Genomic DNA, 23,092 nt, shown 5'->3' with positions numbered 1-23,092 from the left:
TTTCGTGTGTCTTCATCTTCTCGGTCATCTTTTCCTTCTTCAGCTGCTTTTTCCTTTTTATTTTTTGTGTTTAATATGTTTATTGACATTTAAACAATGATATCCAAAAAAACAGAATGACAACAAAAGCTTAAAAGATTTTTTTAAAATTTATATACATATATATATATATATATATATATATATATATATAAAATCAAAAATCCAACCCCACACAAATACGAACTCCTCATCTCCACTGTGATCTACAAAAAAAAGACAATGTGTAAACACAAATATATAGACCTTCCGTTCATTATTTTATTAAAGGTGTGGTACCAAGTTGGTTTAGAAAGCAAGTAAAGTTGATTTAGTTGGAGTTTGGATAGATAAGGACAGATCTGGCTTACAAAAAAAAACAAAAACACAAAGAAACTTCCATGTAAATATGGAAAAAGTTCAATTTGACTAAAAGTTACACAATCCAATATGGCCACCGTCCTGTGATGTCACAATATGCAAATTAGATGAGTATATTTACTCCCATCATAAATCATAAACTTTGGATTACACCCAATATTCTTCTCATTTACAGTATGACTTTATCTCTAAACACTTCCAAGGTACAGCTTTTTGGAACTGTTATACAAAATTTGATTTTTTTTTTTCCTCCCCAAAACTCTCCAGCACCTAAAGGGTTAATAATCTTGTTTTAACTCGATTTGTCACTATATGTGTAGAGATTTTAGCTGGTACTTAAATGCAGCATTTTGTCTGTTGATGCTCATGTGTTTATATAAAGATAGAGGTTTCGCAGTTCACAAGGTGCATTGAAAGCCCCATTGTTTCACCAGCGGCTCCAGATTGTTCATTCATTATTATATTAAATGCGAGGTGTTGTCGATGTGTTCGTCGAGGTGTTGTTGAGCTGTTTGTCGTGTGCAGGTTTTCGTGGACTGGTTTCACTGGTACAGCTCGTCTCGAGGCTTTGGCCTGAGGCGTTTGTCTCACATTCACTTTGTGTCTTCAACAGAGGATAAAGAGCTTTAAGTGCACATGAGTGGGTTTGTGTGCAGTGTGAAGTGTGTGTTGTTGTGACAGATGGTCGTCTGCTCGCCGCTCTCTGAGGACGACCGCCACCATCTACGCCTCCTGTGGTCGCTCAGTCTCTCACATGGATTGTGTCCAGTTTCCGTGGCTCCGTCCTGTTTTGTGTCGCTCCATCCTCCTCTGTCATCAACTGGTGATTTAACTCGTCTGTGGACAGAGCCAGAGGGTTTGTGTTTGTGTCTGACCTCTGACCTCTAGGACAGTTAATCTGCACAGACGGGGGGTCGGGAGGAGGTCGTGCCGAGATACTGAGGGTGACAAGACATGGAGGCAGCAAACACCATCACAGCTAAATATGAAGTGAATATGAGATCAGTTCAAAAGTGGAACTGGTAAAAAAAAAAAAAGACAGATAGATAGATAGATAGATAGATAGATAGATGCAAGTAAATCTGCAGTACAGTACAGTGTGTTTCTAAAATACACTATATGGACAAAAGTATGTGGACACAGTGAATTCAGGTGTTTCTTTTCTAACAGGGGTCTGGGATACAAAACAATAATGACAAATGTCATAACATAGTTTTATATTGGGATAAATATCATTGCACTGGTTAGTTTGGTTTAAATTGTTATCTTTACTTCCAAAATGACTCAGAGACGGTTTTTACTTTACTTTTACTGTTTTCTTTTTTTTTTATTCATAACTGTGATTTTAAATGTTGTACCTCTATTTTTTTTTTTTTTTTTATTTATGCTCTGACTATAAATAATAATTTTCCACCACTGCTAACCATCTCACTTAGGAAGAATAATTTCCCATTAAACTTAAAAAGGAAATATTGATGTTTTTATCTAAATCAGCATGAACAGGACATGATGTATCCCAATACTTTTGTCCATATAGTTTATAAACATCAATTTTTCATTGTGGTAGAAAATTATTTATTTAGGAAAGAAACACCTGAATTGTACACTTTCTTTTACTAACTAATGATATAACAGAGATGTAGCAGAAGCAGATAATAAGACATGAAATATTAAAAGACTGATGAGGAAAACAGGAAGTTAAAGGTGAAAACAGGAGTCAGGAGTTAAAAGGAGGAAATGGCAGCAGGATAAACCCAGGCCTGGATCTGTGCCAGCGTAACCCTCCACCTGCCTCCGAGGCCTTGTCAATGTGATGCCATGGTAGACTGATGATGGAGCGAACACGTAAACGCAACTAAAAATATCCTACAGTGTGTGGAGACAAAGGCCTAGAGCAGACACACTGGACATGGACATGCATCTGTATATTTGTATGTACGTGTACATGTATGTATATGTACATGTATGTATATGTACAGTATATGGAACTGTACTGGACAGTTGAGATCTGCAGACCTGAAGGCAAAGGAGGAGACAATGATGGAGAGGAGACAAGGAGAAGAAAAGAGTGGAGAGGATAGGAGAGAAGATGAAGGGATGTGGAAAGCAAAGGAGAGGAGATTAGGAAAGAAGTCTATGAGAGGAGATGAGGAGAAAAGGAGATAAGAGAAGGGGGAGGAGTTAAAGAAAAGAGACAATGAGAGGTTACAGGAAACAAAGGAAAGGAGTCTCATCTCACCTTGTTTCCTCTCCTCTCCATTGTGTCTTCTCTTCTCTTCTCTCCTCTCTTTTCTCCTTTCCTCTCCTCTCCTTCATTTTCTCCTCTCTTCTCCTTCTCCTCCTCTCCTCTCCTTCATTGTCTCCTCTCTTCTCCTCCTCTTCTCCTCCTCTCCTCTCCTGTCCTGTCCTCTCCTCTCTTTTCTCCTCCTCCTCTCCTTCATTGTCTCCTTTCTTCTCCTCCTCTTCTCCTCTCCTGTGCTCTCCTCTTTTCTCCTCCTCCTCTCCTCTCCTCTTCTCTCCTGTCCTCTCCTCTCTTTTCTCCTCTCCTCTCCTTTCTCCTCTCCTCTTTTCTCCTCTCCTCTCTTTTCTCCTCTCTTCTCCTCTCCTCCCCTTTCTCCTCTCCTCTTCTCTCCTCTCCTCTCCTCTCCTCTCCTCTCCTCTCCTCTCCTCTCCTCTCCTCTCCTCTCCTCTCCTCTCTTTTCTCCTCTCTTCTCCTCTCCTCTCCTTTCTCCTCTCCTCTTCTCTCCTCTCTTTTCTCCTCTCTTCTCCTCTCCTCTCCTTTCTCCTCTCCTCTTCTCTCCTCTCTTCTCCTCTCCTCTCTTTTCTCCTCTCCTCTCCTCTCCTTTCCCCCCCATACTTGGCATCTGTCCTTCAGTTTAACTCGTCTAATGGTGATGGTTCACTTGAACCCAGTGTGTGGTCGTGATGTAGAGCGTTATGAAAAGCAGCCTGAGGCATTCAGCGGTCGGCCCCGAGAGGTGGATGTGATGAAAGACAGAGAACGGGGGGGGGTCAGGGGGGTCAGGGTCATGGAGAGGGATGGGGGGGCCCAGCTGGAGCCCACAGTGTTTTAGGTCAATTCTTAAAGATCACAGGAAAAAAAATTTTGGTACTCACTTAAGTCACAATTCTTCTGCTTCAATATAATTTAACTGTCATTCAATTAATAAACATGATAGAACGAAATATAGTTACCCAGGTCTCAGTGTTTGCAGCATGAAAATAAGATATTAAATAAAATATATAAAAGCTAAATAGAATAGAATAACTACCATAAAATCTGCTAAATTATAGTCAGATAAACCTCTGAATATGTGCAATATTACACAACATACAGCAGCAGTAACAGTTTACCAGTGGAAATAAAGTGATAAGGAGCTTTTTGCAATATTTGTACTTTAAAACAATCTAAAATGACCTCAAACTATCATCAGCGAAGAAAAAGTAGTTAGGGCAAACATGTCAATGTGTTGGAATGCAGAGATATCTACAGCAGTTAGCATGCTAACCAGCTAGCCCTGCTGTGTTTTACCTCAATAAACCACAGTTTAACTCTAGTGAAAGTAGTGTCACTGTCACATCCAGTCTGTCCAACAGAAGAGGAACTACTGCTACTGTTTGGTTTTTCCATCATGATGGATTTGGAATAATAACAAATACTGGATTAGCATGAGAGATGCTGTGATTGATTCATTAGCTGCTACTCTTAAAGGTTAGCATCTGCATGTATGTACCAGTTAAACTCATTTACATTGTAACCCCCCCCCCCTCCCCCTTTCTGTTTGTCTCCAGTTCCTTATCCCACCGCCTCCCCCCGGCCTCCCCCTCCACCCATAGCATCGCTGGTGCTTCTGGCGTCTCCTCGTCGTCCTCCACGCCCTCCTCCCGTCTCTCCAGAGGATCCACGGTGAGGAGCACTTTCCACGGAGGGCAGATCAGGGACCGCCGGCCCCCCTCCCACGCCCCCCCGGCCTCGCCCACCCCCTCCCACGATGCCAGCCCACTGCCACACGCCAGGACCAGGACCACGACCAACCTGCTCAGCAAACTCACCTCCAAGCTGACCCGCAGGTAAGGGGAGGGACGAGGACGGAGGGGGGCGAGGTTTCTGTAAGGTTCCTCTGAGTTCCTTTTTAGGGGCGGGGTTATAGGTGACACATTTCCTCCATTGGTTCTGAACTCCATCTAAATTTGGCAGCAGCCCCCCCTGTGCGGACATGTTTAAAGCCTTTTACCTGGACATGACACTCATGTAGCTAACCCTGCTGCCTCTGTTTCCTCCTTAACAGTACTAACCTCCCAGTCCTCCTTAAAACTAAAGCTTTACAGATCTCAGACTTATTGTCCTTAATCTCAGACCTGGGTCTAATAGTGTCAGGAAATCATCCGTCAATCTGCTCATGAACATTTACTGCTGAACCATCACATGATCATACAGACTGATGCCCTCATAGACTATATTTATAAAGTATATGGGCAAAGTATTTGGACATGTTGAATTCAGGTGGGGTTTTTTTTTTTTTTCTTATCGGGGTCCTCCCATTTCTTGGACACAATTCACTCGATTCTTTTCAAATTTGACATGTTTTTTTACCACTAGGAGAGGGTTTAGTGCACAGTTTGATAGATAAATGAAAATTTTTTGCTTTTTTTTTTTTTTTTTTTTTTTTTTTACAAATTTTTGAAAATATTCAAAGTTCAGTCTCAAAATGATAAATAGGGTATCAGTGAGCAGAAGGAGTAAAGTGTTATGTGAACAGGCGGGGATATTTTTCACTTGTTATGATAGTATTTTACCGGTCCAACCCCCTCCAGATCCACTTGGTCTGAATGTGGCCCCTGAACTAAAATGAATTTGACACCCTTCAGTGTAATTTTTGCATTAACAAATTCATCCCACGGGCTGGATTGAACTTTTTGGACCCAGTTTTGGCCCATAGGCTGTATGTTGGACACCCCTGGTTTAAGGTAAAGGTGTGTCTTCAGTAGGTTCTCGTGGCATCGTCCTCTAGTCTGTTCAAAGCGTCCGTTTCCTGCAGTGTTGGACCCAGGTCTGCTCCTCAGGTGGACACATGTCTTTCACAGTCAGATCTTCTGGGCTGCTTATTGTTGCTTTATTTGTTTGTTTGTTTGTTTGTTTGTTTTTACTCTTGAACAACTTCTGCTTTTCCTCACCACTCACCTGCTGATCTCTTATCCTCCTTCTCCCTGACATCCATCCATCCATCCATCCATCCATCCATCCATCCATCCATCCATCTATCTATCTATCTATCTATCTATCTATCTATCTATCTATCTATCTATCTATCTATCTATCTATCTATCTATCTATCTATCTATCTATCTATCTATCTATCTATCTATCTATCTATCTATCTATCTATCCATCCATCCATCCATCCATCCATCCATCCATCCATCCATCCATCCATCCATCCATCCATCCATCCATCCATCCATCCATCCATCCATCCATCCATCCATCCATCCATCCATCCATCCATCCATCCATCCATCCATCCATCCATCCATCCATCCATCCTCTGCCTCTCTTCCCTGTGCTTCCTCCCATCTGTCATCTTCCTCCTTCTCCTTCTCCTCCTTCCATCCATGGCCTCTCTGACTTCTCTGACTCTACTCACGTTTTCCTCTTTTTTTTCCATTCTTCTTATCCTGTCTTCATCTCCTTCTCTTCGTCCTAGGGTCACTCTTGACCCTTCTAAACGTCAGAGCTCAAACAAGTCCATGTCGGGCTGCACCCTCCCACAGGGGACAAAAACAGTTAGTAAGTCTTCCTTTCCCATGTTTTCTGGCTGCTTTCTGTCTGTCTGTCTGCTTGCTTGCCGGTGCTTCGTCATCCTCCCACCACTCACCGTCCGTCGCAGGTTGGAGTTTAGTTATACACACTGTTAACTGAGCCAAAGCTACTCTACAGGCAAGAAAAACAGAGTTAACCATCTTCATCCTAGTCTAATATGACATTTACCAGCGTATGTTATGAATAATTAAACAAACTGTGCAGCGCTAAGCTAACGCTAAGCAGATCCAACAGTGCAAGTATTGTTTCTCTACTGATAAAACTCACTGAATGAGACAAAGAAGAGAAAAAGCTCACATTATGAAGAGATAATGATGTGTTTTGTCTTTCCTTTATTGTTTTCTGATCATAACTTGGTTTTGTATGAATGTAGCGTCTGCTATCAGCTAATCCATTGGCTTGTGTTTCATTGAAATGATTCCGACTGGAAACAAATGGGCCAGAGTTTAACAGGTTATATAGAACACATAGCATGGATTTACAGTAAAAAAAAAAAAAAAAAAAAATTTATATACTAACATTTCTGTTATTTGTGGAACGCAGTTACCTATGAAAACACTAAATTCATCCCCATGCATCACTGATTAGATTAACTTAAATCATTAGTTTGAACTCATTATTAAGAGATTTTTTTTCACCATTAAGTTCATGTCCCCCCCAAAATTATGACGTTTTAACTCTTCTGAATAGATAAAATGATATAATCTGTTCTTGCCATAAGATTTTGTCACACCTTCTTTTCAGACAAACAGAGCTTTTCTGGTTTTCTTTATAAATAAATTCTGATTCTAACTCCAGGTTGAACAGATTCAGACTCCGTTCGCTGATTCTTCCTCTAGAGCAGCTCCGTCTCAAAGGCTGTGTGACTAAAACTCTAATCAGCGGCTGCTTGTCTGAATGTCCTCCTGTTCGTCCGTCCCTCTGTCTGTCTGTCTGGACTGTTTGTGTCTCTGCTGCTGGGCTTTCAGCTGTAGCACTCACTAGAGGCTGTAGGTGGCGCTGCATCATCACCACGTGCTTCCAGATAACCCAGATAGCGCTGTAGGGTTTCCTGGATCGACCAGGTGTCAGACGTCGTGAACCTGTAGAGATGTGTGTGATAGACGCTAGCTCAGAGCATTAGGCGTAGTCCGACAGTAGAGTATATTTGCAGAAACACATCACACAACTCGCTGTAGATGCACCGAGCGAGGATGTGTTTATGTGTTTCCTGGACTTTACTGCTCTGAAGCTGCACATGTCTGAGTCACGTAATCACAACCACATGTTTTCCCATGGTGTTAAAACGTCTATAGGGCTGTGGAAGGAGAGGACAGACACAACAGAAAGAAGAAAAGTCCAGATTAATGCCGCCTTCACGTGCAATAGGTGAAGATGAACCTTTCCAAGTGTGAATTAGAAATTACAAGTGCGTTGTGTTCAAGTGCTTTGTTAATTTATTGTGACATGCTAAACAGTTTTGGATGTGTTCATTCATCTGCTACAGCATTTTTTATTTTTTTTTTGCTGATTGTGTATGCTATAAATGTGCAAAATCATCAGCTACCATCAGCAGAACATTAATAAAAACATTGTTTATCGTTCGTGATTAATTCCACGTTGAAAAGGTCAAAGGTTATTTTTATCTGAGCAGCTCGTGGAAAAATTTTTTTCCCAGTTCTCCAGTGGAATTTACAACATGACATTCGTAACTAGTATTTACCATAGTTCCCATAGCACGTGAAGGCAGCATAAGAAAAGTAGAGGTTTGGTTACAGTCCTGTCATTAGAGAAAATAACTCACAAAAGACATAAAAACTGTCTTTAAAAAGAAAAAATACACCAGGAAACAGCAGTGAAAGTACAGTTTCTTTATTCAGAATTAAGAAAATACGAATACTAAATACCAAATACTAAAATAAATACATGCACAGGATTAAAAAAACAGTTAAATGCCTTCAATCGGTTAAAGTCAGATTTTAATATGAGAAATAATCGCCCAAACATGAACAGAAGATGATGTAAAACAGCAGATGATTAGTGCAGTAAATTTCCTATGGTCTGAACGAAGGAATATAGGATTATAGGAAAAATAAAGCTCATGTTTCCAAAAAACTTTAAGATAAATTCTGTAAAAGTTAAATAAAGGCCCATCAGTCTGCATCACTAACTACATGCACAAAATACTTATTCCATTCACTAATACACATGTAGAGATGCTCTGAGTTTGTACATCTGCAAAATTATTTAATGCCTAAATCAGTAAGAATCCGACTGTGAAATATTCATATTGAAGTGTACGTCAATTGATGAGTTGATTTTTAAAGATCAATAAAATTATATGATGGTCATTTATCTTGTACACAGATTATTATCTTATAAGAAATTACTGGGTTTCAGAATCAGAAAACTTTATTAACCCATAAATACCCAAACATCCACTACAGACCAAAACCATCTACTGATCTAAACTGTTTAATACCTGCTGATCCACTAATTCTACCAATACATGTAAATAATTGGTGTAAAATGGAGTTTGTCATCTTTTCATGGTCATCAGATATGACCCATTTGGACGTTCAGAGGCTCCATAGTTACCGTGGAAACACTCATCTTCTACAACATTGATTTACCAGTAAAACCCATGGAGTTGGATCAATGACAGTGGATGGAAATGCTTGGTTTATGTTCAGTTATTGATATAATTTACTGAAAAAGTCACTTTTTCTGGAGTTTTTTCTGTTTTTGATATAATAACGATCAACTTTAATCAGATTTTTTATGAACATCTACATGATCAGTAAGTTAAATACAGGAAACACCTGATTTACAGTGATAATACAGAGGATAATATTATAAATAAATGGTGATAAATCGTTTAAGAATGGTTAGATATGGAGTGAATTTCATTTGGGCACTGACATAAAAGTAGCGTTGGGTCTTTATGGGTTAATCCTAGGGGGAAATTTTTGTGTTAGTCGCTCCAATCAATTATAATAAAAAGTAGCAGGAAAGAACTTATCAATATAACAAAAGGGGAAAAAAATTAAATAGGTATTTTTATATTTACCAAATATACATATTTAAACACAATGAGAACAGTAATTTGTACAATATATACTAGACAATATATTATCAATATGATAATTAAAGAAATATACATAAATAAGTGTGCAAAAATTATTGTTTTTTTAAAATGATGTGCTTATATTGTGGAATTAAACACTGGAATATAGTTCTAAAAGTTCTTTTAAAATTCACACAGCAGAAAAGCCAAGAAGAAAGAATAATAAACTTATCTTCATTAGCATCAACAAGTTCAATACATAACATATTAAAATCTATTTAATCACTTTTAACAAATAAGATATAAAAAAATATCAGCATATAGGCTCCATGAAGCCAAAATACTAATCCTTGAATAAATCTGGATCAGTAAACATTGACATCAGTAGTAACTCATTAAACTATAATTACTACTGTTAAATCCAATCTGTCATATTTTCCATCAGTAAACTCGTTGGTGTTGAGTCGGTGACTTCAGGTGTCCGTGACATGTGTCTAAGCCTCTGCAGAGCATTGTCCTGCAGCCGCCATCCTCCAGACCGAGCGTCACCGCCGTTTCAGATCAGGATTAGTTACATAATCAGGATTTATCCTCCTTTTAAACTGGGATCTCCCACAGCTACTCCAAGATACAAGCAGATCCATGAGTTCCACTGATGGCGTCTCCATCAGACCCGGTCCCTCGTTCTCGTCCTCCGCCTGCGTCCAGATTTCAGGTCCAGACGGCACTACTTGGACCCAGATGGTTCAGAAGAGTCCAGTCTGTTGTTCACTATTCATCCAGACATCTTCATATTTTTGTTGTTTAGGAAAATGCACGTATTCCACCTTAACCCATAAAGACCCAGTACTACTTTTCAGTCCTCAAATTATTTTTTTCTCTAGATTTAACCTTTCCTAAGTAATTTATCACCATTTATTATAATGTTATCCTCTGTATTTTGAATTATTTAGTAAAAATTAGGTTTTTTCCCCATAATTTTTTCACTGATTATGTAGATGTTCATCAAAGTTCATATTAATGTTGAAGGTTATTATATAAAAAACAGAGAAAACTGAAGAAAAACTTACTTTTTCAGCAAAATATATCATTAACTGAACATAAAACAAGCATCTCCATCCATTAATCTCTATATTTAACCTTTCCCAAATGATTTAATCATCATTTATTATAATGTTGTTGTCTGCCTGTAGTATTTTGTAGTGGAAAATCATGTATTTTCCCATATTTAATTCACTGATCATGTAAATGTTCATTAAAGCTCAGATTAAATTCAAAGGTTATTATATCAAAACAGAAAACTGAAGAAAAATTTAGCTTTTAAGCAATATATATCATTAACTGAACATAAACCCAATGTGTGCATCCACTGTCATTGATCCAACTCCATGGGTTTTACTGGTGAATCAATGTTGTAGAAGATGACGGCGTTTCCACGGTAACTACGGAGCCTCTGAACGTCCAAATGGGTCATATCTGATGACCATGGAAAAATGACAAACCGTATTTTACACCAATTATTTTTGTGTATTGATGAGATTAGTGGATCTATAGGTATTAAACATTTTAGATCAGTAGATGCTTTTGTTCGGTGGTGGATGTTTGGGTCTTTATGGGTTAAACCAACAAATAAAAATAAAACACAGCTCTAAAACGATGCAGCACTTTTATTTGAGTTAATCATAGAGATAGAAATGTGTACTCAGGTTTCATTTCCAATTATAAAAAACATCCAATCTATGAATGAACCTTCATCCAGAACAGATCCAGATCCACAGAAACCCAACAGTGACCCCTGATGGTCACCCTAAGGAAGTGCAGCCTCACACGCAACAACATGCAGACGCTTCAATGTCAGATAAGTGAATAAAAGCAAAATAATGCATAAAAAACAGTGGATTTAAAGTCTAGCATGGGTCAGTTTACACAGAGTACAGTGCATTTACAGGGATCAAATGGAAAGCAAACCAAAACAGACAATTAAAAGATGCTTAAAGAAGGTAAATAAACCTCAATTCCGGACATGAGTCTCTTTTTCCAAATAGAAAAAAATCTTGTTAAGCTTCTTTTATTTGTTTATTAAGGTTATTTCATTCTAAGGTATTCTATTTGACTTAACCATCATAAAAACACTGAGTTAATTTAATCAGTAACAGTATAAAACGCATCTGCATTTAAAGACAGACATATGAACAACTTCTCAATAACTGTTTCCATTGTTCTAGTTAATTTTCTCAGTTGTTATTTTTTTCCAGTCATAGTGAATATTGAGCAAAATGTATTTTTATACTTTAGATCTTAGTTTTAGTTTATTTTATTCATTTTGACATAACACTTCATTCATTTATGTCATTGTTCACAGATTTATATAAATATAGTAATAAAAAAACTCATAGTGCACGGAAAACATTTTGTAAAGCAGTAATTTTTTTAATTAATCATCAAAATATCAATATAGATGATATATTTATGAATTATTCCTATAAAAAAAAAAAAATTACATGAAATGATGACAACAATAAACTTTATCCTGAATACAAGAAAGTATAAAATCATCAAATTTATCATTAAGTCTATTTAGTGTTAATAAGTTAATTTTTTCCTCCTTAAAGAGTTAAAAGTGTAAAATTCAGGTTAATATTGGTTAAACTTCCATTGAGCCTGTCTTATTTTTAAGTACAAGGTGATGTTTATACAGATACAGTATTAATTAATAATTAATTATAGTATTAATTCAACATAGTTAACTTTTCCCAGTTCAGAAGATGACGTTTCATAAATTTTTACTCTCAGATTGACTCCGCCCTGTTTGTGTGATTGTTCAGACTTCAGTTTGTGCTTCGTTAACCCACATACATGACGTATACGTGTAAATACGTCCATGTATGGTGCCCGGCCGCGTCTGGCCCCTCCCTCTGCATCCGTCGACCCTTCTCATGTGTTTTGTCGGTGACTTGGACATGTCGTTGTGTCACATCCATGGGTGATGATCCATCTGTGGTTTGAGGATGAGTTTGTGTTTTCTGTGTCGTAACCGGAGGTCGTTTGGCCACGAACCGCTGCTTATTGGTGCATTCAAACAGGAAGTGGAGGGAGGGTGGTGTTGAAGCCTGATTGGCCAATTGATTCCTAACGGATACGTTTGTCTTCTTCTTGAGGGTCACAGACGAACCTGAGAGAATCAGCAGATCTCCGGTCACAAGGTGAGTCCCATAATGCAACACGGTTTACCTGCAGCAGAACGACAGCCTGGTTTATAGAAATAATGTTAAAGTCATTCTAGTTCAGGTTCCACATTCAGCCCAGTTTGATCTAAAGTGGACCAGACCAGTAAAATAAAAACATTATAATCTATATTCATTCATTCAAGCTTTATTTAGGACACAGAAACTAGGTCCGTAGGATAAGATAAAAAAAGCGTACACAATATTTATCTTGTCTCTTATCTGTCTTAACTCTCTCTCTTTAATTAATGTGCTGTAATATATTGTTTTTTTTAGAGTGCCTATTGTCATCAGGCCGGGGGCTACAGCAGGATACTAGCCATGTTGCCCCTTTTTACTGTTATTAATACAGTAAATTAATTGGGATTGTCCGCGTTACAATAAACTAATACACTAGACAAATAGAAAAGACAAGAAATAGCATAAATGCATATGTTACTTGTGTATAAAGGCTCGATTGCCAGTGAAACCACATTTTAGATATAAACCATACAGAACTAATCTTGGGACAGACCAGGGCTTGTACAATTGAGTTTGATAAGTTTGTAACTCTGCACATAAATGAATAAATAAAATGCCATGTAGCAGCTGCACAGCACCAAACACCACAGTCCACAAACATCTGACTCGTACTATAATGTCTTGGAGGCCTCAGCAGTATCCTCATGGAGTCAGTATAAGCAGCCACGAGTTTGTGCTTGGATCTGTTTTTGTAGCTACAGAGGAGAGCAGAAGGGTCTGAACAGTGCAGTTTTTACATTAGCAGAGCACATATAAATAATAATTTCAAACTTTACTCTTTGTTTTAGCACAAAAAAGTAAAAGTGCAAATTCTGTAAACGCAAATAACGTTAAGCCTCAGGTTCTCATTCACACATGTGCATTACAACTGACAGATCTACAAAGACACAAACCATTTAGTAACAGGAAGAATATTGTGAAAATTCCACTTGTTTTTCTTAAATTTCAGGTTGTTCATTGTTGTTCATGTTATTCTTATTTTTTTGTGAAAAGACAGTCTGTAAATGTAAACATTTTCATCAAGTAATTTTACTTTTTTCAAACTAAAACAAAAAAGAGGAAGGTTATTCTGCGATTATTTTACTGGTCTGATCCATTTTAGATCATATTGGTCTGAATGTGGAACCTGAACTAAAATGGCTTTGACTCTGTTGATTGTTAATATCTTCAATTTAAGTTTTGCATTTCACAAATTCATCTCGCAGGCCACATGCTGGACACATCTGATGCAAATTAATTATACAAGCGACGAGTTTTCGCCTAAATTTGACTGATGGTTCCACTGAAGATTCATTAACAACACTGTGACTTAGATCTATTTTTAAACATTTTATTGACATTATTACATCAGACATTAATAGTCTGCAGTGTTTTTTCCTGGTTTAGTAAAGTTCAGGTGCATCATCTGAGCCATTTACACCAAATAAACTGATGATCTCGCTCACTGTCCAAACTCACATTGACCTTCCTCAGATGTAGTTTTGTCTTTAATTAAACTTTCTAGTTGTTGTTTAGTATCTGTTCTCACTCCTACACAGATAAAACAACAACACTGATCCAAACTGATGTGAACTCTTATGTTTTTGCTGAAAAATGTTCCTAAGTCTGTACCTTTTCATCTAAAGGCCTGAAAACTTCATGAAAACCCAGATTATTTGTGTAAAGTTACATTAAGAGGTGTCTAATATCTAAGCCCTGACATTATGATTTCTCTAAAATCTGAAGGTTTTCAGAATTTTTATTTCTGTCTTTGAAGGCGACAAAAACATTCATTATAATTTTTTAAACTAAATAAACTGTTCTGTTGATGTGGACGGATCTACTCTAATATGTGGTCGGACATGTTTGTTAACCCTTCAGTGTCCACATCTGTCCAACAGGTTCACAGACACTGACATTTTAGAGTTTTTAATTTTGTATTTTTCATCTTTTATTTTCTATCATGATTTTACAAACCCTCTTCTCTCTTTTACTTATTTTTTTAAAATCTTTTATTGTTTAATTACTTTGTTTTAATTTCCTTTTCATTTATGTAAAATACGAAGTACAGTGTATGTAGCTTTAGATGGTTGTGGTCCATTCAGAGTCAAAGAGGGAGATATTTGAGTAGATGTACTAATGCTAATGCTAATGTTAGGTTCTGTGTGTATTGTGGGTAAAATGTATATTCTGAATTTCCCTACAGGGATATTTTTTTAAAAATGAGTGAACCTTCAACCTAAAGGCATCAGTCACATGTTTAGTTAAACATAGTGTATATATATATATATATATATATATATATATATATATATATATATATATATATGTATACACACACATATACATATATATTCTAAAACAACATTAACATCAACCTCATAAACTCATACATTTCATAAGAATTTACCTTAAACCTTATTTCTTTACATTTCGCAGTAGAAATCCAGAGGAAGAATGAATGAAAAACATACTGATAATGTTAAACTCTGTGTTTTTAATAGATACTGGGACTGCTTTCTCCTTTAATGAGGCAGATAATAATGAAAACCTGTGAAACCTATTAATATGTTATGTTTATTTTCACTGTAGAAACTGTTTCTTTAGATCCAAACCTGAAGCCACAAACGCAGTTATATGGATGAAATCTAAATAACAAAAATGCTGTGGACCTTTTTCTAAAACACTGTGTAACATGGTCCAGTGTTTTGTCTCATGGCCTGTGAATCACATTGAAGGTGTTTTGTTCTCAGCCGCCGCTGCTTCAGTCCCGTCTGAGTTTCAGGTTAAAGGCAGCAGGTAAAAGTTGAACATAGACAAAGGGATGTGATGTGGATGTAGGTGTTTGTCCTGTGGTAGAAGAACCCTGCAGTTAGAACCTCAATGTGTTCAGGAAATATAAAGAAACAGACATGAAGGCGAGAGATGTTCACTGGTAGATGGTGATATGTGTTCTTCATAGAAAAATGACAAATAGATTCTGGAAAAGTAGTTGTAAAATGGTATTCATGTAAAACTAAATGAACATGATTCTAAACTTTTTGGCGTCACTTCACATGGACTCAAATTATATTGTATGAATTATTATGATTATTATTGTATTTAAAGAGGAGACAATAATAAATGATAACTAGGGTTAATTTTTTTTCTAATTATTCAATTTAATTTGAGGTTTTTTTTAATTATATTCATGATCTCATTTGATTTGTCTAGTCATTTTAGACTGAAATGTATGTAATAAGGAGCCAAAAACTAAAGGTAATAAGGAAACAGCATAATGTGAGTAAAGGGATGTTTTCTGTTGCTGCCTTTAAACATCTTAATATTTAGTATTTTTCACCATTTCGTATAAATTTCAGTCTAAAATGACCCCCATATTCCATTAGTTTTATTTCATTTTTTATATTTTAATCAAAAATGCAACCAGTGATGTATTTAGCTTTGTGCTTTTGTTGAGTTAAACACAGATGAAATGTAGAAAAATCTGTATCTATTTTTATATTTGTGACATTAACTGTGTTTCTTCTTGTCCCTGTTTCCCATTCACTCATTCATTCACATTCATACATTCATCTTTTCCTCTTCACGTCTTCATTCATCATCTGTCTGTCCTGTCCTACATGCCAATCATCACCTTTAACCCCACCTCCTCCACGCCCCCCTCCCCCTCCAGTCGCCATCTATCTGGGCATCAGAAAGCGGCCGAGCCCCGGACCCCCCGATGCGGCTGGGATGTGAGGGTTCGGAGCCCCCGCGACCCGGCTGAGGTGGTGTTGGCGCTGCGGGAGGCGGCGCAGGGCTGCGGTTGCCAGGTGCACGTGGCCGGGCCCTTCCTCCTGTCCTGCACCCACGGGGCGGCCGGCACCCGCGTCGCCTTTGAGGCCGAGGTGTGCCAGCTGCCCGCCGGGCCGGGCCAAAGCAGCGGAGTCCGGTTCCGACGCCTGTGGGGGGCGCCGCTGGCCTTCAGAGACATCGCCACCAAAGTGTCCAAGGAGCTGGAGCTCTGAGGGCGACAGGAGGCGGGGTTGAGTGAGGAGGAGGAGGGACCAAGAGGAAGAGGAGGAGGAGGAGCTACGGACTGACACCTCCTCCTCTTCCTCCGCCTCCTTTATGTGGCTAATGATGCCCCGCCTCCGCCAAAGACCCTCCCCTTCTTCTTCTGATGCCGCCAGTCACAGCCACCTGCACTGATCCGGATCAGAAACTGGATTAACCCATAAAGACCCAAATATGCAAAAGCATCTACTGATCTAAACTGTTCAATAACTGTTACTCTTATCAATACATGTCAATAATTCAGGTAAATACAGTTTCATGGTCATCAAACATGATCCATTTGGACATTCAGACTTTTTTGGTATCTTCTACAACATTGATTCACCAGTAAAACCCATGGATTTGATAAATGACAGTGAATGTAGACGCTTGTTTTTAAGTTCAGTTAATGACATATTTGGTTGAAAAAGTGACATTTTCTTCAGTTTTCTCTGTTTTGACATAATAACCCTCCACTTTAATCTGAGCTTTTATGAACATCTACATGATCAGTGAATTAAATATAGGAAAATACCTGAAATGCACTTAAATAATAATACTGAGGATAATATTATAGTAAATGGTGGTAAATCACTGAAGAAAGATTAAAAAGAGAAAAGTTGATGGGTCTTTATGGGTTAAATGTACACATGAGGACAAACAGTGACTTCCTGTCACCGACGGTTTGATGGATTTAAGTAAAATAATGCAGAAATTCACACACAGCAGAAACAAAACATTATTATGAGGCCTTTTCTCCATGATCCAGTCTCCATTTACTGGTTCATCTGGTCAAATAAAAACTCACATTTTTTTTTTACTAAAAAAATCAAGCAAATTAATCCTCATTTCACACACAACTTGATTTAAATCTGTCATTTGTCTTAAATCACCGGTGACAGGCGTCTGGTCCCTCATGTGGATCCGATCAGGTTTCCGGTCCAGATCCGGCAGAGACCACAGACTTCTGATGACCTTTGACCTTGGAGCTGTCAGTGACGTACAGACCCCGCTTCACCCTCGCCACCACCTCCACATCCCATGAGCCCATGGGGGTCACTGTTTCTATTTTTATTTTTCTTATCCAACGATGATGACGATGTCGGCGAGAACGACGTGGACTGATCATTTGTTATTCCTGTTGTATTATATTTGTCATCATTCCTTTTTAAAGAGCTGCTATTTAAAGAAATGATTTAATGTTTTTGCGTATTAAGTTTATTTTCTTTCTTCGACGCTTTTACAATGGGCAGAGGATGGAAGAGAAGGTGCAGTCTGACCTCCTGCCACTAGAGGGAGACATGCAGAAATGCAGAGACTCATCACAGACTGAACCCAGCAGCCGTTCTGCCCATTCCACCACTCAGTTGGGATTTTCTCATTTTTCCGATAAAGCATCTGAATATTTTGAGTCAATTATTGGCTGAAGAGCTGTTACAGGAAACAGGATGAGCGGACGCCACCCTGAGCATTTGACTCCTCCCCAAACGCTTGGACCCATAAGTAAAACCTGAAACCAGAGAGAAGAAGAAAAGGAGAAGTGGGTTTCAGTGGTTTAAAGGTTCAGTGTCAGATTTAGGACAACAACAAAAAAACACAAAGCAGACTAAAGTAAAACTATATAGGAGCTTGACTTAAAATACTACATTACCCATGATCCTCAGCTTCTGTTGGTACAAAAAGGAAGCTTCGACCTCTTTCTACAGAGTGTAGAAACTTTGTAGAAACAGGATTTTTTTCTTTATTTTGTGTGTTAAATGTGGACCAGAACAGACAAAACACTAACTTTAACGACAAAATCAGTCATTTCGACCTGTAGCTTCACCACCAGATGTCACTAAATCACACACTGAACCTCTGAATGTACAAAGTCATTCCTACCAGGTGTTTTTCTACATTTCCAGACACGACAGATGGTTGTAGCTGAAGTTTAGTTAATGAACCACCTACTGAAAAACTGCGAATGTCGATGTAAAAAATATTCATATAAAATCAAAAACGCGCTAAAGTCAAGTGTGTCGTATTTTTCCAGTGTAGCAACGCAATCAAACATTAAGAAGATGCCGGGTCACATGACGTGGAAGCCACTTGTAGTTTTGTGACCTTAAAATAATGGAATTCCACCAGGTTGTAGGTGGTGTTTCAGTTCTAGCTAAGAAAGAATTTTGCAGTTTTTAATACAAATTATATAATTGAACATATCAGACGTGTACAAAAACACATCTAAAATATTAAAAAAAAAAAAAAAAAGGCTTATTTTCATCAAACATCATCTTGTGTCATTTACGTCAGTTTCTTTTTTATTTTCATCTTGTTGCACCTTTCATTTTCGTTTTTTTTCGTTTTTGGCCTGTTGCAAATTTTCCGTCATCTTCTTATTGCAACTTTCCCTCATTTTTGTTTTGTTGCGACTTTTCTTTCATTTTCATGTTGTGAATTTTCCATCCTTTTTGTCCTGTCGTGACTTTTCCATCTGATTATTGCGACTTTTCTCATTTTTTTGTCTTGTTGAGACTTTTGCCTTAATCTCGTTGCGACTTTTTCCTTGTTTTTGTCGTGTTGCAACTTTTCTAAGATCTTCGTCCTGTTGCTACTTTTTCATCTTGATATTTCGACTTTTCCCTCATTTTCTCTCGTCTTCATCTTGTTGCAATTTTTCCTTCTTAATCTTGTTGCGACTTTACCATTGTTTACGTCTTGTTGCGACTTTTCCATGGTCCTAATCTCCTTGCGTCTACAACTCTATTCTACATTTAGCGTGTTTTTTAAGGTCAACGTTCATAAACATCTCCAGAAAACGCACATATTTTAATGTAATTGGGTCGAATAAGTCCACATATCGTATTATTCCGATGTATCTGACAAATCGACACGTTAAAAACACCTGACGATCCAATTTTGCGAAGGATGTCTGTACAGATTACAGATGAAGTGTTGATACTATTGTATTTTTACCAGATTTTACATCATTTCTACACTGGACAAATACGACACATCTTCTTTAGTCGTGTTTTTTTTCGGTTTTCAGACAGTTCCTCAGGTGTTTTATTTCTGCAGTGATTCCCATGTGATTCCACCTCCTGGTACTAGTTGAAACTGAGCAGTCTGGTAGATTTTTGTAGCGCTTTGGCTTCATATTCTCGTCTGTTCAGTTGCCGTTCATGCCATTTTCCTAAAGCGTAGTGCAATAAAGCCACAACACCAAGAGTCAAAACTTGAACAAGTGTTGATTAACCAGGGCTCACCCGTTGGTTTCATTCTGATATTTTTGTTTTGCCAATTTCAGCACTTTTGATTCTTAGTTTTTTTAGTACTGTACTGGTAGATTGTGAATGAGATGAACGAAATGAGCGTCTGGGTTTCTGTGAAAACTGTTGGTGCCATTTGGTTTTAATTATCCCACGAGTCACTCAAGAATAAGCTTTTCCATCAACTTTCACCGACTGTTTCCTTCGCTGTTACGTTTGTTTTCTGTCTTAACCTCGACAACACTTGAGGGTTTGTTTCCCTGTTTTTAACGCTGTAGACTTAACCTCTGACCCGGTTCGGAGGCGTACGACTGTTACCGAATGACATTTTACTTAGAAAAAGAACAAACTCTTCACATTCATCAGAAACATCCAGAGTATTAACACTGATGTCTCCAAAGGGAAACATCTATAAAACTATGAAGCCAAGAAGTTAAAACTAGTTCACAGATGAAAACAGCATCTATCGCATCACAGATGAGGAAAAAAAATACTTGTTTTTCATCAGATTCCTCTTCGTTCTACAGGAATGTATCCGTCTTCTGGGAAATTTCAGCCACCGCTATCTGAAAATGTGAAAGCTGTGATTTAGGGCTAGTTTGCATCTGTTTATTTTTGTTTGTTTTGTTTGGTTTTTTTTAGTTTTTGTGTCTGTCTGGGCCTCACTCTCTGAAAATGTCCTCTAGATCCCTGTTAGGGCCGTGCTTTAAGGCTGACGTCTGTTGTTTAGTGTGTTTGAAGCTGTTGCTGTTCTTCAAAAACGTCAAAACTTAACTTATGGGCTGAAACTACGGAAATGATTGACCTGCAATCCTGCATGTCTCCTAGGAAATAATGTGTGACATGAAAAATAAAGGCTTTCAACCTCTTGTATTTTGTCTGCTTTTACCTCAGGTGTGTGTCTTCATTACTGCAAATTCTAACTATTATAAGTATTTATTATTTTATAGACTTTTTAGTGCTACTCCTTGTGTTTTAACATAAATGTCTGGACTTTCTGCTCTATATATGTTGAAAATAGGCTTCTTTTAATTTCAATGCTTTTGAAGTGAATTATCCATTAATTTTTAGATATGCATCAGTGTGCATTTTCACAATATTAAGACTGATTTATCTATTTATTAATAGATTTATCACCATTTTTTAAATATATTATCCTCTGTATTTTGCTTTTTTTTGGTGAAAATCATATATTTTTCTATATTTAATTCATAGATTATCTTGCTGGACACATCCCACCCAGGCCGGTGCCTCTTCAACCCCCTACCCTCAGGGAGGAGGTATCGGGATCTGGGGAGCCGAACAAACCGGCTTAGAGACACTTTTTATCCCTGGGCAATAAGGCTTTCAAACAAGTAAACTTGGGGTACTTTAAACTTTTAAAGCTTTTAAGTTTTTAACCGTTATGCCTAAATATTTATTTTAATATTTTTATTATCACTATATATGTATATATATAGATATATATATAGATATAGATATATAGATATATATAGTTGTTTTTTTTTTAAGTCTTATTTGTATACTATTGTGTTTTTATCTTGTTTATGCTGGATTGCACTGGGGGGGGGGCTGCATAATTTCATTGTAACATGAGTACAATGACAACTAGAAGCACTCGGAGAGCGCAGACCTCCGCCAAGGCTGATCAGTGCCCCCCCCCGTGGGCCCCCCCATCCCTGATCACCACCAAAATTTAATCATTTCTTCCTTATCCCATTTCCAACAAACCCTGAAAATTTCATCCAAATCTGTCCATAACTTTTTGAGTTATGTTACACACTAACGGACAGACAAACAAACAAACAGACAAACAAACAAACCCTGGCAAAAACATAACCTCTTTGGCGGAGGTAATAAAGTTTATTCTATTCTGATTTCAACTAAACACAATCAGTGAATATCACTGACAACTGTTATAAAAAAAAAACAAAAAAAAAACCCAGTAAAATATGGAGTGTGTCCAAAAAAAAAGTGTAACAAAGGGGAAATTATGTCAAAAGATAAAATTATTAAAAAAAAAAAAAAAAAAAAAGATGTGACAAAGTGAAAACATTACAAAATACAGAACAAAACAAAAAAGGCATATGAATACAAACAAGGTAAAACATGAAACTGACAGAAGACACGAAGAGGAAAATTATATGAAACTTGATTTAACCCATAAAGACCCAGTGCTACTTATGTGGCAGTTCCCAAATGAATTTTCCTCTATTTCTACCTTTCTTAATAGATTTATCCCCATTTTTTAAATATATTATCCTCTGTATTTTGCATTTTTTTTTTGGTGTAAATCATATATTTTTCTAGATTTAATTCATAGATTATGTAGATGTTCATGAAAACTCTGAGTATATTCAAAGGTTTTTACAACAAAAGAGGTAAAATTTAAGAAAAAGTGACTTTTTCAGCAAGGATATTCCTAACTGAATATTAAAACAAGTGTGTCCATTCACTGTCATTGATCCAACTCTATGGGTTTTACTGGTGAATCAATGTTGCAGAAGATGATGGTGTTTCCAATGTAACTACAGAGCCTTTGAACATCCAAATGAGTCATATCTGATGACCATGAAAAGATGAATAACTGTATTTTACGCTAATTATTTACATGTATTGATAGGATTAGTGGATCAACACATGTCAAACCTTTTATATCTGTAGATGGTTTGTGTCACCTGTGGTTGTTTGGGTCTTTATGGTTTAAAAAAAGATACTTAAAATTGGGAAAAAATAATGGAAGAGATTAAACAAAGTAAATGATACAAAATACAGTGTTAAAGAAGCATAAAATAAAGCATGAAACTATATAATGGATGTAATAGAACATAAAAGAAGAAACAAGGAAAATATGTAACACGAGAAAAACACCATAAAATATGAAACATAAAAAATACGCAGCAAAGAAAAAGACGTTAAAGACCAAAAAAAAGTAAAATACGTAACAAGACAAAACAAAATTGTGCAAAATATATTAAAATATAAAATGATAAGAAAGACATAAGACAAAAAGTAGCAGAAAAAATACTTAATGCCACATGGAATTAAATAATGTGAAACACTCAACACACAAGACAGAAATGATGTAAATAATATTGTGTTTATATATGTATATCTTTTTTTTTTTCAGTGTGTTTATAATTTGATCTTCTCATTACATTAATATGACATGAGGTAAATAATCAGTTTTTCTACTTTTACTGTAGGTCTGCTCTGTTATGTTTTTCCTTTTCTACATCATTACTGTATCTGATTTCCCTTTTTGACAAATGTAATAAATCTCATACAGTTTTCCAGGAATGAACCATGAGAGCCAACA

At 37.1% G+C, this 23,092-nt stretch overlaps 1 protein-coding gene across 4 annotated transcripts in view; it reads left to right on the top strand.

Moving 5' to 3' along the window:
• Positions 1–16,819, top strand: part of mark4b (MAP/microtubule affinity-regulating kinase 4b) — a 66,596-nt gene extending 49,777 nt beyond the window's left edge. The window contains exons 15-19 of one of the 4 annotated variants that reach the window (XM_030151465.1): positions 4,192–4,470; positions 6,105–6,187; positions 12,425–12,469; positions 15,244–15,289; positions 16,164–16,819. In XM_030151465.1, the coding sequence (XP_030007325.1) occupies positions 4,192–4,470; positions 6,105–6,187; positions 12,425–12,469; positions 15,244–15,289; positions 16,164–16,497 (787 nt within the window). In that variant the 3' untranslated portion in view covers positions 16,498–16,819. The remainder of the gene's footprint in view (positions 1–4,191; positions 4,471–6,104; positions 6,188–12,424; positions 12,470–15,243; positions 15,290–16,163) is intronic. The other 3 variants (XM_030151467.1, XM_030151466.1, XM_030151468.1) reach the window with 3 other exon arrangements.
• The last annotated feature ends 6,273 nt before the right edge of the window (positions 16,820–23,092 follow it).

This window comes from Sphaeramia orbicularis, chromosome 13 (assembly GCF_902148855.1).
Source record: "Sphaeramia orbicularis chromosome 13, fSphaOr1.1, whole genome shotgun sequence".
Lineage (NCBI taxonomy): Eukaryota > Metazoa > Chordata > Actinopteri > Kurtiformes > Apogonidae > Sphaeramia > Sphaeramia orbicularis.
Note: the sequence above shows the minus strand (reverse complement) of the source record. Positions and strands in the feature narration are given on the sequence as shown.